Source organism: Haliaeetus leucocephalus, unplaced genomic scaffold, assembly GCF_000737465.1.
Source record: "Haliaeetus leucocephalus isolate CR32 unplaced genomic scaffold, Haliaeetus_leucocephalus-4.0 Scaffold526, whole genome shotgun sequence".
In the NCBI taxonomy this organism is placed as follows: domain Eukaryota; kingdom Metazoa; phylum Chordata; class Aves; order Accipitriformes; family Accipitridae; genus Haliaeetus; species Haliaeetus leucocephalus.
The window spans coordinates 1,458,614-1,478,363 of record NW_010972962.1 but is presented as its reverse complement, the minus strand read 5'-3'; the positions used below and the strand labels follow the sequence as shown (position 1 = coordinate 1,478,363).

The following is a 19,750-nucleotide window of genomic DNA, read 5'->3' as shown; positions in this document are numbered from 1 at the left end:
CCCGCCCCCAGTCATCCTCCAGAAGTCAACAGGGCTCTGGCAAGTTGCTGAAGAGGAGAATCGAGTTCACCAATACTTGCTGAGATAAGAACTGGAGGCTCCTGGCTCTTGGTGTACGAGAAGACCCTTTGATTCCTATCAACTGCTTCAACTGAAAGGACTGAAAACTTTTTTGTTTCTGTCCTAGGTTAATGGAGACAGCAAAAGAAATGACCAGGGAGTCCTTACCTATCAAATGCCTTGAAGCAGTTATCCTGGGGATGTATCCTTTCGCATGCCTATGACTTTTTCTACTGCAGCACTGTTTAATATATTGCCCTTCCTGGATGGTGTTTGAGATAGTCACAGCCAAAGGTGAGTGCCAGCAGCTCGAGGGACTGCTGTGGTATTGATCAACAAGTTGCTGAATTGCCTAGGCTTGTCGGTAGGAGTTTGGATGCCATGTGCCCAGTTCACAGGTGTCATGCTCTGGCCATGCCAACTTTGCCTCCTGCCCTGGTAATCTGCATAATGTCAGGATCTGACCCAAAGTGCCCAGATAAGTGTCTGTTTACACAGTCCCTGTTTTCTTCATTAGTTTCTTTCTCTGCCGGTTATTGTCGCAGCTTGCTAACACCTGAGGAATGCAGGTTCTGTTCTATGTCTGATATTTACACAGTTAAGTCATGTTTTTGTCTCTCAGCCCACAGATGTGCTTTGTGCAGAAACATATGTGTATTATAGTTAAACATTTAAGCTTTACCTTAACATAATGCTTGCTTCCTATTCAGTCTCAGAAAAAAGAACCAAGAATATTTTCATTTAGAGACTGACTCGCTTCTTGATGCTCTTGTGCTGTCACTGATAAATCAACCTGCATCATCCTAAAACACTAGAGGAGGGTGAGGCAGGGTTACAGGAATAATTGTATGCCGGATACGTCTTACCACAAGTGATCAAGTTTGATTTAAAACAAAACAAAAACCCAAGCCAAAATAAACCCCGAAGCAAACCAGCTTCTGGCATGTCTCTGTGGTGTTTTGCTTGCTACTGCTGCCCCCTCTCGTGGGAGAAGGGGCTGGCAGAGCCCGGCAGGTAGTGCCCGGTGTTGGCTCATGAGAGGGGGTGGCTGCTGCAGGGGTGGGAAGGGGACGTGGCAGAGCAAGTGTGTGGCGTGCGAGATTCATTGCCAGATGCGGTCTCCGCTGTGCTAGGAGGTCTGTGGTGTGCGTCGGGTGCTGCTCATGGCTGTGGTTGGCTCCCCATGTGCCAGGGACAGGCTTCAGGTCCCAGTCTGAAAGGTGGCTCTGGCTGATGGGGCTACCCCTGCAAATGCTGGCAGGGTCTGCATGCAGCTAGAGGGATGGGGGTCCTGGGGGCTTGATGTCAGCAAGAGACTCAAACCTATGCCCTCTCAGAAACAGAAATGATGTCAGTGGATCTGTTGTGCTTGCCCTTGTGTCAGGGTGGTGTCCCAAACTATTTGGGGACCAAAGGGTTGGGGGAGATAGTCCCCAGGTGAAATTGATGCTGCTCTGCAGTACTGAGAAGTGTCAGTGTGGCTTCTAGCGCTGTATTTCTAGCACTGAATTGATTATTCCACATACCACACAAGCAGAGGGTGATGAGCAGTGTACAGATGACCATGATAACCTAAAAGTATTCTTGCTGATCTAAAAGTTTTGACCGTTTTATTTTCATTTGGAAAGAGGGCTTTTTCTGCTTGCCTCAAACCTGACTATGGTTCAATTTGTTTTTTTAGCAGTGGGGGAAGCAAAATAGTTGAAAGCTATGCTTTGTATTATTTGGTGTAATCTGAAGCTTCTTTGGACTTTTAAGATTTGGATAAATCTTTCTGTCTCTGGATGCTACTTCAAAAAAAAAGTTTATGGAAAACTTTTTTTCTTTTTTAATTGAGAAGGCTTAGGTTGGGGAGGGTATGGGACAGGCCTATCTTCCTATGACTTCTACTTGCTGTCTTGGAAGTCTCCTGTGTGAGAACAGGGACTATCTGCTGGGGTGGTGGTGCAGTAACAGATGTGTTAAAGATCCATGCAATATAAAACCGAAGTATTTTGCTTGAGGTGTGAGTACACGAAGAGTGTAGCAGCGGTGAGTGGATGGGCTGTCTGAGTATGTGTGCTTTGAAAGTGACCAGTACGAAACCTGTGCCTGTGCAGAACCTTGTAGTGATGTGTTGCATGTGCACCATGGGGGTTTTTGGGAGGCATCTTTGTAACCGCACATGGGGAAGTTTGCTGATTTTTTTTTTTCTTTTTTTTTTTTTTCTCTCAGCTGTGTGATTTTGATCTTTAGCATTGCCCTCTGGATGCAGACGCGGTGAGGCCAGCAGCTGTGGCTTGCTTTCCAAGGTCAGGCAGTTACCAGATAAGAGATGTGGTTACCATCTCCTGAGCGTCAAACCAATGTCTTCACATATGTCTGAGCTGAGCATCCCTGTGTGTGTGTGCTAGCTTCTGGTTCCCTTCTCTGTCTCTGGAAATAAGGTACTGCTTGTAATTTGTGTGCTGGCAGGCTTTGCCGTGTTGCTTGGATACCAAAAAGAGTACAGCCCACTACAGCAGACCCTTGGCATGAGCCTTCATTCAAAAGCTGACTCGTGCAGAGCAGCTTAGCAAGATGTCATTTTAATTGAACTGCTTGCTGGCTCGTGCAACTGCCTTTTACTATGCGACTTCTTATAAAATGCTTCTGTAATCCCTCTTGGTACAGAATTAAGTTTTGCATAATTGCCTTCGCACTAGATCTTGTAGCGTTTTTATAGGGCAATGAGTTAAACTACTGAGACAACCCTGTGTGCATGCACCGAGGGAGCAGCTGCTGTGAGATGACTGAAAGCTCATACAGATCTTCCAGTTCTATTTTGCAGCAATCTGTATGGCTCTTCTTCTCTGTGTAGCTGTTGGAACTGGCTTCGAATCTCTCTGCTTACATGGTCTGCTTGTCACTGCCTAACCAGAGGTATTCCTTCTGCTGTCTTCCCCAGGGCATTTCTCAGTTCAGTTGCAAATCAGCTGACTAATGGTTCGTTCAGCTCATCCTTTCTGAGCAAGGACCCAAACGACTTGTGCTCAAGAAAGGGACTAGTAAACCAAAACGTGCAAGGGAATTTTATCCGTGCTGTATTCACTTTTATTAAAATGGGGAGAGCAAAATATCAGAGGGGGAGAAGGAAGTGGCACGGGTGCATCCTTCCTCAGGGAGTCTTGCAGAGCATCTGTGTCGGGTGAACATAACTCACTCCTGTTGCCTTCAGTGTGCTTCTCCCAGTTCATGTGAGGTAACAGTCAGACCCATGCAGTGTATTAGACCTCCCCCTGTCCAGTAATATGATTAAATGAGGAAGATGAGAGCAGACGTGCCTCAGGAGGGAGAAATTATTTAACAGCTTCTGCACTATACCTTCTGTGCATTTAATCAGTGGATGATGTTTATTGTTGCTGGAGACCTGGGCCTATACTGCTCCTGCTGCCTAGCAGGTACATCCCTGGGTTGGGAGTGAGTGAGAAGTAAGAGGGAGAGTTTCTTGCAGTCATTGCAGGATATTGATGTCCCTGCAGTGCCCCTCTTTGCCTCCTGCATACTTGTCCACAGCTTGACCCACTTGATAACTGAAATGTGGGCAAGGAGGGTCCTGCTGAATATCTGCAGCCCCTCTGGTAGCTGGGAAGAGCTAGGACAGACCTTTTAATCGCTTCCATTATCACGGTCTATTCTTAAGCTCATCACATCAGACTGCAGCTGGGTAGTGGAGAACAGGCGCCTTAAAACAAGGGATGCCAGTCTGGCAGTCCTGCTTTAGGAGGCTGAGCCAGCTGCTTGAGCCATTCCTTCAGGAGCACTGGAGCTGCTGGGGGGAACCTGGGCTTTCCGTGGAGATGACTTCCAGATGTGGGCTTGGTAGCCCTCTGCCTCAGAGTAAGCAATCCCACACCTGGGATCTTGGCACTCCTGGAGCCTGTGGGAAATGCTGTCTCACTCCAGGCTGTGGTTGGAAACTTCTCCAAGTGTTTAATACTGGTGGTTGGAGGCCCTCCGACATTGCGAGCAGTTGCTTGGTTGCTTGGAAAAATAGCTTTTCTGTTTTTACTGAAGTCTTATCTGATGGTTTTGAAGCATGAGGTTTATTTTCCTCCTGCTCCACCTCCTCACTCTGAGCTAGCAGCTTCAGCGTCGCTCGTGTAAATAAAGCTGCCTCCTCACTTGTCTCAGTTTGCTCTCATCCCCTCCAGCTTGCTTGTGCCCTGTGGCACAGCCTGCCACGATGGCTCGGGGTGCCTGCTCACACTTGCCCAGCCATTGCAAGCAGCAGAAGAGGAGGGGAACAGACACCCTGTGGTTTGCTCATCTCAACAAGACTTCAGCAAAAACCCACCCTTGCTGGCCTCTAAGACATGAAGCACTGCAATGTCATCTTGTCTGAATTAAATAAGGGAGAATTTCAAACTAATAAATAACAAATTGATTGGCACAGACAGTGCAATAGGCACTCATTTGCTCAATATCAGGTTCATCTGGCTTTCCCTTTTTTGTCTTTGGTTTGCAAGGCAGAGTGGGACTTGTAGCGGAGACCCCAGAAGGTGTCAGGTGTGATAGTGGGTCTTCCTGCAGCTGGAGGAGAAGCACTTGTAAGTCTGGGCACTGGGACAGCTAGGTGCTTAGACCCACTTGGGCATTAGCATTGACAGGCTGGTCTGGCACTTATATCTGAAACCTGACCATGTCTTGGTTTGTTTCAAGCTGCTGTGGGGGGCTCTGCAGGGCCTTGGTGCACTGTCTTACGTTTGGGCTTTTCTCCTTCAGGGCTCTGAGGATGAGGGTCTCCCCATGTCCCCTGCCCCTTGGGGTCTGCGGGTCTGGGTCCCTGTTGGTGCTGCAGGGGGGTGGCACAGTGCAGGGATGGTATTCATCTCCTCACCTGCTGCTAGTGCACCCCTTGCACGGTTGCTGCCTGTCAGCTTGGCAAAGGCACTGGTTTTTTTCCCCCAGCTAAACTCCAGTTGAAGCTGGTTTAAACACAGGTGGGCTGAGGTCCTTGCAGAGTGTCCCCTCACCCCCTGTACAGTTGGCTGCGGTTCCTAGTGGTGGTGGCAAGTAACCCGAGCTCACCTAGCCAGGGGGAACCAGCTGCTGCCTGGCTGGTGCCGTCAGCTGCTAAGACCTATTTCCAGAAATGTTTGAAGCCTGGAGCCACAGTGCTGGCACATGGGAAGGTCCTGCTCTGATCATTTATTAATAAGGGGGGGAGGGAAAGGGGGGCCAAGAGAGAACATAGAGAACATCTTTTCTAAAAGTTGCTGCTGGCAAATAAACAAGGTGAAGGACGTCAAATCTCTCTTCTAGCTGGGAACTGCTCTGTGCTCTGCAGTGGGGGCACCTGCGTAGCAAAGGGTCTGTACTGGGGGGAAGATGCTGGGACTCCTTTGTGGGACATTTTTGATACTAGAGTCTACCAGGAGGTGGAGGAAAAAAAAAAAACAAACCCCAAACCACAGAATGACATTGGTTGAGTCATTGTGTGAGTCTGTGGATTTAAAGAAAACCCATCCAGATCCTTTCTGGTCCAGAGTTTTAAAACTAAGGGGTTGACTCAGCTAACGCCTTAACTAATTCTCCCCTTTTCTTTTGAACTGACTAAGGATGCTACTCCTCCTTTGCTTCAGTGCCCAGGAAGATCCAGGTGGTAGCCAGAGTGCAGGCTTTGTGTCCCAAGTCTTGCTTGTATTTGAGTCTGGGATCTGAATGTCTCCCAAGTATCTAAGCTAGGTTGTGCGTGAGCTTGGGTGGTGAAGACGATTGGACTACGGGAAGCACAACCTGTGGCTCAGAGGATGGTGTGCTTGTGTTGACTTGCAGGTCCGTAGGAGCTGCATGCTGGCATGGGAAATCCGGCCCTTTCTGCAGGCTGCTAGCAGTATTGGTGTGCTCAAGAAAGCCTACTTGTTAATAGAGCCATACTGGTTTACCCCAATGGCCTGTCACGCCCGAAGCATGTTGCATGCTTTGGGCCCAATTCTTCTCACACTCCTTTGACCCAAACCTGTCTCTTTCAAAATCAACCCCCTGGGGTACAAAAGCAGAATTCATATTTTGCCTAATACACACAGCCCTGGCCGGCAGGCATTAGGCTCTCTGTGAGGTGGAAGAAATTGAGGTTTAAGGACTAGCATGAGGCTGCAGAAGAGCTGAGAGTCAGTGTGGGCAGGGTTTGGGAATGTCCAAGGGATGGGGACATGCTGTACCAAGCCATTCCCTTGAGACCCTGGTGGAGCTCCAGGTACCACCCTTGTGCATTTCCTGGATGTGGGGGAAGAGGAGGGATACTGGGGCAAGATTGGGGCCAGCCAGAAGATTGGTGTCCCTTTTGTGTGATCTCCAAGAAGATCAGCATCCCTCAGTGCTATTTTTCTGCTGCTTTGATTTACATGAAGACCTGGGATCGAGAGGCCACTGAGCTTTCGTTACAGCTGCTTTTGCCCTCTCCTGCTCTGCACTGCTTCTCTATTGTGGCACATAATTTACTCCCTGACTCTCCATCCTGCAGTTACAGTCCCAGCTCAAAAGTGTGATTACAGCTGCGGCATTGCTGTGTCGTTGCCTTTTGTTTGCCACAATACAGCTCTCCTTGGGCAGAGCAGAAAGGAAGAGAAATAATAATGATGCATGGATGGAGGGGAAGATCTGACGTGCCTTTCCAGACCATTTGCTGTGTATTTCATCTCGGGTGGGGGCTCTCATTAACTAGTCACTCAGCAGAAGCAACCTGTACCTAAAGGTTAATTTCCGCAGCAGTTGTTGCTGGGTTATTTGATGGTGGGTAATTTCCATCCTCAAAAGATTCTTTTACTCCTACCTAGTATTTAATGAGATTAAATTGCAACTTCTCCGAGACCTCATGGCAGAAGTGTGTATGTGTGGCAGGTGGCCACCAAAGCTTTGTGTGGACTTAATAGAAAGGCACTTGGGGAGCAGAGAGAAAACCCTTTCATAATGAAGGGGAAAAATAGTGGCGATGTTTGAAAGCTTCATAGGTGTTAATAAAAGATACTGCTTTTTCAGTTACACAGAATGATAAATACAATGGGCTTCTGCAAGAATCTGTCTGTAGGATACAAATTATTGTAACATGACTTTGATGTACAGAGGATGCTCCTTTCAAGGCCTGGAGCAAGGTGACCTTTTAAATGAGATGACTGTGGGCTGAGTTTTCCAGTTGATGTAACAGTGCTGGGCCCCATTCTGACCTTGCAGTGTATTTATGATCTTCAACTCTACCAATGGTGTGAGGCTTTTCTTGGAGAAGCTAGTGCTAGTGCAACAGTGATCTAGCAAGATCACCGAAGGCAACAGAGCTATTTCTGTTCTGTGTTGGTGTAGTTGATATCGGGGTGAACTTTGACAGTTGCTGCAGGGTGTTTGTTTGATGTAGGTGGGGCAGCAGATGGGCAGAGGTGGGCACACGTAGCCTTGGCTGGGCGAGGGGTTGTGTGCGCAGTAAGGAGGTCTGGACTCTGCTTTGCACGCTTGTCCAGACTTACTGTTGTACAGATACTGAAGTGCACCAGGAGCTGGGCCCATAGTGTTGTCCGTTCCTATACCCTCTAATACATTTTCTCCAGACCACTAAAGCTGATGACATCTAGCACTGACTGCAATTAAATATGTTTGACATTGAACCGAAAAGCTTCCCTGTGGCTGTTCTGAAAGATTTTTGCCAACGTGTTTTTCTTGCATTTTTTTTGTACAGAGGTTTAACTCCTTACTCTCAACCTCAGATTCTGGGCAGTTCACGAATCCCTTACTAGTTGGTTTCTGTGTTCACCTGGAGGGCGAAAGTTTGAATATGTGAAATTCAACAACCATCAAGTGGGTGAAATATCCCCTTGAGAAAATTCTTTAGAGACAGATGAGAGCTGCTGGATGGTATTCCTGCATCCCTGTAGAGAGAAGAGGTGAAATGCAGGGTGCGGATGGGGGGGTCAGCATCCCAGGGAGTTGCACTGGTGGTGAGGTGGGGTGTCAGGCTGGGCAGAACCAGAATCAAGCCCGAATTGTGTTTTACGGTATTGGCGCAAAGGCTTTTTGTGTTCTCAGTTTCCCAGCAGCTGTCGGGCAGCCATGCTATGCAGACAGGGGAGGAAGGCTGGCTGCAGTAACCTCCCAGGGCATCTCAGCTGTGCAGTGGCTCTTGTTTCGCTGCTGTTGAAGTCCTCCTTTTTGGGCATAGGGTAGGGAGAGGAGGGGATGCTGGAGATGCCCAGAGCAGGACTCTGGTCTGAGCCGGTTCCTGCAGCTCCAGTGGGAACCAACCCCACTCCTCCGTTTTTCAGGCTGCCCTGACACTATCCTGGCAGTGCTGCCCCTCAGGCTGGCATATTTCGTAGTGGCACTGCCCTGTCTGACTGCCTTGACAGCGTCTGCCTCTGGGTATGGCTCTGGGGTTACAGTAGGTGCCTCTGGCTGGAGTAACCCCAGGCTGGAGCGTCTTGCTGCAGCCTTTTCTGGTCATCCCTCCTCCATTCCCGGGGCGTGGGTGGGGGGTCTCAGCTGCAGAGGGGAAGGGCGCCTGCTGTCCTGGGGGCTGGGTGTCAGCAGTGGAGCCAGGGTGGGTTTCAGCTGTCCGGGGATTAGTAGCAGGGAGCCACATGCAACGTAGGTGCTGACGCAAACCTCCTTGCGTGAAGGAATCTCAGTCTCTCCTCCCGCTGGCACAGGCCAGCAGCCTCCTGAGGAGACGACCTGGACTCACGCGTAGTTCCCCTCTGAGATCACCTACTACGCTGTTACAGAGCTTGGTCCCGGTCTCTGCACGTGGTGCATTTGAAATGGCCAGCCAGTGATTCAGGGGACATGTTTTGCTTTCTAAAAGTGTTTGTTCCTGACCATGTCTCAGCTTATCTAATTAATTATCCGCCTGGGAGCTTTACTTTGTTTGACTCAGCAATGTGTTACAAAGGTAACGTGCAAAAACGCTGTTGTATGAAGAGTGGCCGATGGCCAGTTTACAGCTGGAAAGGCAGACTGTCACCCTGAAGAGGAATAAATTCAGACTTTTTTCTACTGTTTGAAGATGTGGGAAAACGAGGATCAATAACCTGAGTCCTACCAAACTCCAGCACGAAACGGAGGGAAACGTTGTTCCCTTTTGGGAGCATGGGAGTTTGATGTTGATATCAAACGGGGGAGTTCCCACAGATCTGGGGAGGGTGGTCTCTCTTCTGGTGTGCTGACCTGAACACTGTTGTGTTTTTTTCCTTGCCCCCAAGCGTGGTTAGGAGTCAGGCCCTTCCCTGCCTGAACCATTGCATCTTATTCTCCAAGCAGTGAAATGGGCTTTGGCAGCATTGACTGTTTCTGTGTCACAGCGAGAATAAACTTGTGTTTGGGAGTAAGTGCTTGCCCTGGCAGTTAAAAAAAACCCAAACAAACAACCTGCTAAAGATGTCTTACAGGTGTAATTGTGCGTGCTCTGTTCCCAGCGCTGTTGTTGCCTTGACGTGCACACCAGATACTTAACGAATGGGCAGCCCTCTGTAGAACGATTCCCCATCAGCTTTAAAACCCACTTCTCAGGGAACTATTTTCATCATGTGGTGCTCGGAATTTACTGCAACGGCCGGTACGGCTCACTGGGCATGAGCAGACGATCAGATCTGATGGACAAACCTCTAACTTACCGAACTCTGAGTGACCTCATCTTTGAATTTGAAGACTCCTATAAAAAGTACTTGCATTCAGTCAAAAAAGTAAAAATCGGATTATATGTCCCACACGAGCCACACAGCTTTCAGCCCATCGAGTGGAAACAGCTGGTCCTCAATGTATCCAAAATGATGCGCACAGAAGTCAGGAAGGAGCTGGAGAAGTTTGCCAGGGATATGAGAATGAAGGTAGGTCTGTGTGCCTGGGCGGTGGACTTGGAGGTGGGTGTGCCTTGTCCCATCATGCAGAGATTGGTTTTGCTTCATGTCAGCAGACTGACCCTGGCCTGAGATTATGGTGGTATCGGATGGGCTGGGGGTGTGCTTACATCTGTCTTAGTGATTCTCCCATAGGGTTTGGTGTGTTTTCAAGCCCTTACAGCTATTTTTTTTTTTTTTTTTTTAGTTCAAGGATCTCCCCTTCAGCCTGGGAAACACTTGAACCCATACTCATCCCTGGCCATCAAGGAGCTATTGCCCAGTTTGCTTTTCTTACTGACTCAGGAAGAAGGTGGCTAGGAAGAACCAGCATAGCTGGGGCTCGAGCTGGTGGGGTGGGTAGCTTGGTCGCAGGTAGGGATGTCTGCTCTTTGCACCTGAGCTGCAAGGCATCCTATAGGACAGCTGTGTCAGTGGTTGCTTCTCCTTGCAGGGCATGCTAGTGGGCTTGCCCTGCGCTGCCTGATGTCCACCATCCTTGGCTAAATCGCAAAGTAGGTTACATGGGAAGGGTGAGGAAAGTGGGTCCCTGACAGGCTGGTGCTTCCCTGCTGGTTGGTTGGACTGAAGAGCCCGGAGGGAAATGATGGGGAGACAGGGCAGGCTGCCAGAGGGCTGGAGGGTTTAGCTGCACTTGGGGATGAGGGGTGTCCCTGACCGTGCCTCTGGGGCTGGCATGGGCGAGGAGCTGTTTGTGGTCATGTTGGTAGGGGATTTGGTGCCTTTCCAGCCCACTGCTGGCAGGGGGAGCAGAGCAGGTGTGTTGCTAAGTATGGAGCTGGCTCTTGTGGAGAGGCATGCGGCATTGCATCCAAGTTATTCTGGGTTCCCGTCCCCTGCCCTGCTGAGGAATGGCTCCTACGTAGCAGCCGTGTGCCTTTTTGGCTGAGGCACCTGCCCCCTTGCCCTGACCTTGGGGTGAGTGTTGACAGTAGCATCATAATTGCTATGTCCTGCTGCCACCTCTCCTGACCTGCCAAGGAGTTTTGAGGGCCAACTTGTACCATACTGTCACCTTGAGCAAATGTGCTTGATTACAGCTGTAATGAAGCTTTTTTTCCCCCTTCTTCTCTATTCATGCACTTCTAATACCATCTAGAAAACAAACAGCTGAAGCAGGCTCTACTTGAAGAAGTCGATATGGGTGGATGATTTACTGAACTTAGTACTTGCTTTTGATAGAGGGACCAGCTCTGTCTGTGCTAAGCTGTGACATTGGGTCCGGTCCTTGTAAGTGCCTCAAGGCCAGGACCACAGCCCTGAACCCCTGAAGGCCCTGCATCTGACTGTTCCCTTGAGTTAATTCAGAATTTGAGCCAGTTGATTCAGAGGGCTTCTGTTGTGAGGGGGCTGACTTTGGAGGATCGGGTCTTAAAGATAGCCTGGAGTGTGAGTGTCACGCTGATGGGCTTCTGAGGTTGGAGGGCCTGGGGGATGTGGGCAAGTGTGCAAATGGACAGGAGACCTACTGAAAAGTCCCACTGTCACACAGAGTTCAACTGCTAGCCCGGGAGGCGGTTGCCTCTGCAGAGAGAAAAGCTGGACAGGGTGATTTAGCTGCACGAGTTTCCTTCAGCTGATGCTTAAAGCCATTTTTCTTATCCCTTGCTGTTGCCAGCTCTGAAGAAGGCTGCGGATGAGACCTTTTTTTTCAGTATTTAGCTGGGAATTGAATTGGTGACACCAACTAATTTTTGCAGAGGGCCCCTGAACAGCTATCACATGATAACAGCTTTGGGTTCCTCTTAACCTGGGCAGGGTTTGAATAAGCTCCAAGGGACTGAAGGCTCTTTGTGTACTGTCCCCACTACTGTATGAGGCCCTTTATTTTTATTTTTTATTTTCAGTGAATCATTGCCTTTATTGAACGCCTTGTCCTTCCCTCCCCCATCTCTCGCAGATTCTGAAACCTTCAAGTGCCCATTCTCCCATGAAAGAGCGATCACGGGGTAAATCGTTGTCCCCTCGCCGAAGGCAAGTCAGCCCTCAGAGACGGGCATGCAGAAGAGACAAATCGTGAGTATTCCTGCTGCCATCACTGGTGGGCCAGAAGTTGAGGGTGATGACATATTATTTTGCTGTACAAAACTTAGATGCTTACTGACATATATAGGAAAACTCTACTGGGTGTCTTGGTTGCCTGAGAGGCTCCAGAAGCTGCTGGTATTGCTGATGTCCTGGTATTGCTGTGCTTAGTGCTGCCCGATGGCCTCTCCGTGGGGGGTGAGTCCTTGGAGGGCCCGATGGCTTTTGCTTGGTTCAACTTGGTGTTGGATGACTGTGAAAGTGGAAGTGTGGGTTTCCCCTTTTATTTTTTCAATCTTGTCGTGGTTTAACCCCAGCCAGCAACTAAGCACCATGCAGCTACTCACTCACTCCCTCCCCACCCCCCCCAGTGGGATGGGGGAGAAAATCAGGAAGAGAATTAAAACTTGTGGCTTGAGATAAGAACAGTTTAATAGAACAGAAAAGAAGAAACTAATAATGATAATGATAACACTAATAAAATGACAATAGTAATAGTAAAAGGATTGAAGTGTACAAATGATGCGCAGTGCAATTGCTCACCGCCTGCCAATTGACACCCAATTAGTCCCCGAGTGGCGATCCCCCGACCCCCACTCTCCCCAGTTTACATACTAGATGTGACATCACACCGTATGGAATACCCCGTTGGCCACTTTGGGCCAGCTGCCCTGGCTGTGTCCTGTGCCAACTGCTTGTGCCCTTCCAGCTTTTTCGCTGGCTGGGCTTGAGAAGCTGAAAAATCCTTGACTTTAGACTAAACACTACTGAGCAACAACTGAAAACATCAGTGTTATCAACTTTCTTCTCCTACTGAACTCAAAACATAGCACTGTACCAGCTACTAGGAGGACAATCAACTCTATCCTAGCTGAAACCAGGACAAACCTTTATACAGTCCACTTTATGGAGAAACAAAGAACCTAGCTTGGGGTGCAGGGGACTGTTGTGAATGAGACTTTGTTACACAGTTTTGGTTTAGCAGCAATTTAAGATTTATTAAAATTTCTGAGAGAGATAACAAGATTAGGTTGGATAATTTTAACAGTACTTAATCATCAGCCAATTTAACAGTGTGATTTGATGGAATTTGTTACAAGCGAATTTGTGACTTAAAGATTTAAAAATGGCAAGGATCACCTGAAACTTACAGCAGGGTTGCACACAGATGGAGGTTAAATCAAATCACACACATGCATGGACAGAGAAAACAGTTCTGAACCACACAGACAGACAAAATAGTTCTAAACCAAACTGCAAATGCATGTGCACAGATACAACAGCTCTGAACCAAATTTACCTACATACAGAGAGGTTAACCTATGATTAAAATTTCCCTTTTGTGAGTTGCATTAATTACTCACTTTTATGTGCTGTCATTCATCAACAGTTGGTCAGTGAACCTTGTGAAATCAGGCCTTTAAGTCCTCGCAAAATTGTTGATGGACGATCTTTCAATCTTTGTGAAATCTATCCTGAGAGGTGTCCCAGCTCAGGGGGAGACACTGGGTCACAGAGCCCACAGAGGTCCTGGAGGACTCAAAAGGTCTTACCTTGGATTGCTATTTATAGATATATAATAATCTATAAACAGATGATTGCCTTTGGTCATTATTTTACATTCTGGCCACAATTTGTGCTGAGTTCACACAATTCAGGCAGCAGATGGCCCAGATGTGGCCAAAGACTACCTGATGCCCAAAAGTGGCTGCACTTGTAATCAAAATAACATCACAATGGGAGGTTTTCCCAAAGCATGCATGGCTTATCCTGAGATATCAGAGTGGCCCTGGGGGAGCTGCACCACCACAGACACCTGTACAGGAGTGAAAGTAGTTTGATCACATTTAATGGTGTTCAGACATAGGTATTAAAAACAGGAGGATGTATCTGCTACTGGTGGTGAGGTGCCCTGCTGTCATGGTCACTCAGACAGAAATTGGATTCTCTGTGATGAGCCTTTGTACTGAGCTGTTCTGATGGAGTGGTTTGTCCAACTTACAGAGATGGTGAAAAAGTAAACCTTTTCTCTTCTTGCCAAAGTGGAAACATGACTCGCATTGTATTCTTTGATTTTAATCTGCTTAAAAAATCCCAGACTACTTCCCTTGTGTGTCGTAGCTAGTAGTTTAACTGTGTGGGGAAGGGTGCACTAACTGCATGCAATACCTCTAAATGGATGAAACTGAGCTTCCAGATCATGGGCCTTCTACAGCCACTGGCAATTCAGACTCTCATACCTTAGACGTGGAGGAGTTGAGTTTTAGCTGTACTGCCTCAAGCCAGGAAGCTGACAACTGTGAAAGCCTATACATAACCCAGATTAGTCACATATTTATAATGATCGCTTTTTAAATAGGCCCCCAGACTACTGTCTTAGCACTTATTTATTTATTTTAAAGCAGCAAACAAAGACATTAGACTAACCTTCTAAAGATAGCTTCTAGATACTTTAGCAGCAGATGATTTCACAGCAGGCTTTTTTTTTTATGTGTGAATTCACACTCAGTCCACAATGCTGAACTTTGGGCTTCATCACTTGAGAGCTCCTTGCTTAGTGAACAGATAATTATAGTTGTAATGGGCTCGGCTGCTCCAGCCTTCTTCACCTCCTAGATTTGCTCTGATGGATGATTTCATCTTTGGGTTTCTCATAGTGCTTCTGCAGCTGCTGGAGTGGATCATGTATGTCTGGAGAAAAGAGTGAGTCTCACTGGGCTTGGAGATTCACCAGTTGTGCTGGTTTCCTGAGAGAGCCGCTGGGCACATGGCCACTCTGCAGTGCCTGATTTCTCTTTGGCAGCTTTGGTTTTCCAGGACAGAAAGACAAAGTGAAGTACTGGTGGCCTTGCAGTGGCTTCAGCACCTGTTACCTGCTTGGTGGTTCTGCTGTGTCACTCTGTATGTAGAGCAAATTACATGTTATTCTAAAATAAACCCTGGGTCACCATGATACAAGATCCAGGACCCAGCTATACCATGATGCAGGGAGCAGGAGACAGAGAGCAGACTCCACGAGACCTTCATCTTTGCTTTTGCGGAAGGCGTTGAAGCACCTCTGAGCAGGTGGGAGCTCTTGCAGCATGTGCTTTGTGGTTGTGTGACAGCCCTGCGGATACTGCACAGCCCCCTCACAAGCCTGGCCGGTACGCTTGGAAGCAAAACGGGGAGTGAAGGAGCTTTCAGCAGGTCCAGGGCCCTTGAGCAGATCTGAGAGGCTGCTCTCTGTTAGAAGAGTGATGCCAGGGAGAACTGGGTTCCTGATGTTAAAATGCTTCTTCTGTGCAGTGGTGCTGGTGGCTTGAAGGCTGACTGTGCCTTTTGCCCCAGTGGGAGTGATGCTGCAGAGGAGTGTGCTGGTGTAGGGACTTCCCTTCTTGTGATAAATCCCTTTCATTTCCAAAATCAGTACCTACTGGTTTCTTCAACAGGAGGTCTCAGAGATCTGAAGGGGGAACAGCATCCCCTCATTAGGGATGAGCTGAATGACACATACCAGCGTGTACAGCAATTGATGCGGCGCAAGAAATACAAGAGGGGGAATTGGGTATTTTCTTCTGCATATTGATGTATCTCTGAGAACCTAGGTGCAGTGAGAGGCCTTTGTATTATGCACAGAAGAGGAAAGACTTTCAGGCTTGCTAGGCTTTAGGCTGAAATCCTAGCTAAAGAATGGCCGTGCTTATCAACACTGTGTTTTGTTTCTTTGTGGATCTCTTACTCACATGCTGTAATTACAGCTTTTTAGAGCTTGTAGGGGAGGGGGAGAGAAGTGTTTTGCTCTAGCGTGAGCTGGCAGGGGCTGAATAACACATTCATTTGAGAGGCTTCACCTGCTGATGACAAGCTGTTATTACAGCCTGTTTTTTGTCAACAATAAAATTATACGGGCCTGCTGGGAGAGATCTCCCAGTGAAAAAATATGTGAACTGGAATGGTGAACTGGAATGTCTTTGCTGGATTGTTTCTGAAGTACAAAGGCTGAAGCAGTGCTTAAGGACAGAACAGCCCCAAACCTTTACCTTCTCATCCTGGTTCCTTACTAGTTTGTTAGGTAAATGCCGGTGGTGGCCACAAGCAAGCACACGATAGTGTTTTAGCCTGAAAATACAGCTACAAGGCAGATAGAGTATGTTGCAGAACATGGGTGGCAATGCACTAAGCAGTACGTGCCTGTGTAGGAGACTGGTGTGTAGTCAAATTGCATGAGCTATGGTAACAGTCCATGTGCTTTTAGCCCACAGCTGATGTGATCCTGCTAAGGGTGGCCAGCAGACAGGGTGAATAAAGAGGATACAGGGTGGTGTGAATCTGTCTAGTAAGTCTGAAGCTTTACTGCATCTGCTTGTCCATCCTCTGAAGTCCTAAAGCAGGAAGGTGCAGTAAATTGCAAGCCACTGTGCTGGAACAGGCAATGCAGTGCTTCATCCCCAATAGAAGTGCTGGAGCTGGAGGGGTTTGGGAGTGTTGGTATGAGTTTGGACGGGAGCATCATGCGGCAGCCTGCCCCTAAATGTCAGTTTACCAGATCTATTTCCTTTTAATTTTATACTGAGGCTTAACACATGCATGCTCTGTGAGTGTCATAGCAACACTGGTCTTGTGTGCTTCTGGCCTAATTTAGCTGTTGAAAGGAAAATTCTGTTAGTCCGTTATATTAGGATGTGCAAGGGGGCAGGATTGTATTAGGATTATATTATATTAGGATGTACAAAATCAGGCAGATCCAATGCAGACAGCTCATGAATACTGTGTACCCAGCAGCTATGCAGTGCTTATTCAGCTGCTCATTACCATGGCACTTTGCACAGGAGGTGTGATCTGATGGGTGAGTACAGCAGAGGTCTCTTGCTTCTAGAGGGGATGTTTGACGTCAGGTCATTTGCCAGCCAAGGAGAATAGGAGCTGTGGTGCCTCTGCTCCAAAAAATCCTTCCCTTTTCCTAAAACCCTGAAGAGAAACCTTATGGAGGACAGTCTGTTGGTAGCTACAAGCTAGAGAATTGTCATGGAGTGGAAATGGGCATGTTGCCATGGTTGTGCAGTGACTCCCCATCTCTCTTGGATAATCAGAGAAGGTAGAACCATCCAGGTATGCTTTAAGTAAAGCCATATTCTGGCTTTAATTGGAGGGAAGGAGGGAGAAAAGGGTGGGAAGGGAAGAGGATCCCTAAATTTGAGGGAGGGGGAGAGGAAGGGCAGGCATGCTGAAACATACAGCGCATCTCTTGCTGGTCTCTGACTCTTACGCAAGCTCTGAGGAATGCAGCTTGTAGCTTGTTTTCTGGCTAGTCAAATCCCATCTGCTCTGAAGGAATAAAGTGGAAAAATCCAAATATCTTACAATGATTTCTTCAGGTGTGATCCCTTCCTGCAAGTGACAGAGATGAGTGAAGACTCCTTCACTTCTGTGAAGTACTTACAAACTGAGACAAACACGAGGCAGGGTGCAGGGCAGTACTGCAAACAGGATGATGGGGTTAATAGAGGTGCTTGGATAAGTGGCAAAAAACCAGGTTGCATTCAATGTGTGACTAGGCAGAAGAGCATTAGTTGTTCATAGCCATGTCCCCAGCTCTCAAATGCTGTGCAAATTCTCAGCAGGGATCTGCTGTTAGCAGCACTGCTCTTAAAACAAACAAACAAAACCCCAAAACAACAACCCCCCCCCCACTCATTGAATCAAAGAATTCAAAAAATATTTCTGAGGCTCCGCTGCTGCACATGTATATGTGTTGATATATGTAAGCTATACATCCCCACCTCTTAGGGCAGCAGCGGTACAGCTCTTAGATTGGTGCATGCAGCCAGCAGTGTGCCACAGGCAGGGCAGGGCCTTCCCTGGCCTGACAGCCTGCCTGCTGCGCACTGCCTCTCCTGGGGCTGTGCTGGCTGCCCAGAGCGCTGTCGCAGAAATGGGCAGGCAGCATGCAACGAGGAGGGAAGCATCAGCCTTGCGTGTGTGAACTCACGGGTCATATCTGCTGCATAATGAGTGAAAACTAAGTGCAAGAGCTGGAAACTAGGTCTGAGGAGCTGTAGGTAAGCACTGGGGCCGTTACCAGCTTCATGCTGTACTACTTAGGCTTTATCTGTGGTTTTGCAGTGAGGCAGACGTGCTGTGGAGTCTACTAGGAGAAACATGTATTTTAAACAATGTCTTTCTTTAGAAAAGCAATATATGGCTTAGCATGAAAATAGCTAAGAGCCTGGAATAAACTCTCAGATTAGAGACACCTCCATAGACTATAAATCACCAGGATTGTTTCAGTTTGACAACTTTGTTGCAGGAGCTTTTCCACTGCTTGCTAAATAGGGAGAGACTGATGGCTCAGTCTCAAGGTTTCTTTTGGTTCAGGTTGTTGATGTTCTTAAATGACCTAACAGCATGTGTGTGTGTGATTATCAAGTGAATGGCTGGACTGTATCAGAATATAAGATGCCTGGATTCTGAAGGGAGTTCATCTTGTGTTGTTTATTTGGTGGGCTCTAGCCATTCACAGACCTAGCCAAGAGGAATGGGCAGGTTGAGAGACAATGTGCTGTGGCCATGTTAGAGGCTGTGCCTGTTTGCTCTTGGCTGTTTCCACTTTATTCTAAAAGCCAGAGTCCTGCTCTGGGGTAGATCACAGGACGTGTCTAGCCTTAGCTACTCATTTAGGCCCTCTCTAAAGTCAGAGGGAGAGGGGTGCTCCCAGGATCAGATCACAGACCTCAGGATGGGATGATGTTCTTAGCTGGTGCTTGGCTTCAGAGGCAACCCACATGAGTAGCTCGGTCACACTAGTTCATGTGACAAATCCAGCAGGATTGTGCTTATGATGAGAAAATTAGACGTAGTCGGTCCTATTTTGAAGTAAACCATTCCTGTTTTGACAACTGCTCTCTCCACTTCTGCATGGCAGTGTGGGATTGCTGGTGAGCAGTGCCCTCTTCCCTCCTTTGCTTGCAGGCCTGCGGTGGTGGACAAGAAAGGAGACCTGGCTACGCTCAATGAGGTAGGCTACCAGCTCCGCATCTAACAAAGCCATACACTGGACAGAGGGCTTCCTGGTGCTTCCCGCTGCACTTTACCTGCACTCCGTTGGAAGGAAAAAGGAATGGGACTATTTATTAACTTGTGGACTCTTACAATTAAAGTTTTACCTAGAAAATAGAACAGGGCAAATTCTTTTTTGGTGGCAGTATTTATTTTATTTCAAATTACAGAAAAGGCATCAGTGAAGAGAACCTAAAATGATGTTTGGCAGGATATGAGATTATTTTTTTTTTCCCCTCCATCATGTAGCAGGTGACTCCAGTGGTGTGAGAGTTTCTTCAAATATAATTTCCCTGGACAAGTATTAATTGAATTTGGGCATTGTGCTGGGTAGTAGCATTGGGATGACTAAGAAATCATATTCTTAGTGTTAAGATGTGCTGGGGTGCAGTGCAGTTAAAAAATCATAGTATTTATTTAATTCAGCAATAAAAACAAGCAGTGCAGAAGTGGCATGAGTTTTTAAAGTATCAACATTACCTCACTAAACTTAACAGATATGCAAAACTGTCAGTATTATTGTTTTGTAACTAATTTGTACTGTTGCCCAGCATTTCTGGTAGTATTAAAACAGCATTGGATGTTTTACTGCCACCTATATTACTATTTTGTGCATGTTGCTGAAAGATGTTAAGTAATAGTAATATGCAAGTGGTATTCTTAAACACTGACATCTTATTAGGCAAAATACAAGGGTTTGGGTTTTTTTAAAAATGATGATAACTGATGAATAATGAATTTTCAAGCTTTCGTAATTTTTTTATACT

General features: G+C 47.4%; 1 protein-coding gene across 2 annotated transcripts in view; it reads left to right on the top strand.

The window, feature by feature from the left end:
* The window catches only part of VASH2 (vasohibin 2), a 36,088-nt gene extending 16,911 nt beyond the window's left edge, over nucleotides 1-19,177 (top strand). Inside the window, exons 4-7 of one of the 2 annotated variants that reach the window (XM_010576404.1) lie at nucleotides 188-262; nucleotides 9,509-9,890; nucleotides 11,821-11,936; nucleotides 18,897-19,177. In XM_010576404.1, coding sequence (XP_010574706.1) covers nucleotides 188-262; nucleotides 9,509-9,890; nucleotides 11,821-11,936; nucleotides 18,897-18,966 — 643 coding nt within the window. In that variant the 3' untranslated portion in view covers nucleotides 18,967-19,177. The remainder of the gene's footprint in view (nucleotides 1-187; nucleotides 263-9,508; nucleotides 9,891-11,820; nucleotides 11,937-18,896) is intronic. The other variant, XM_010576405.1, reaches the window with a different exon arrangement.
* The last annotated feature ends 573 nt before the right edge of the window (nucleotides 19,178-19,750 follow it).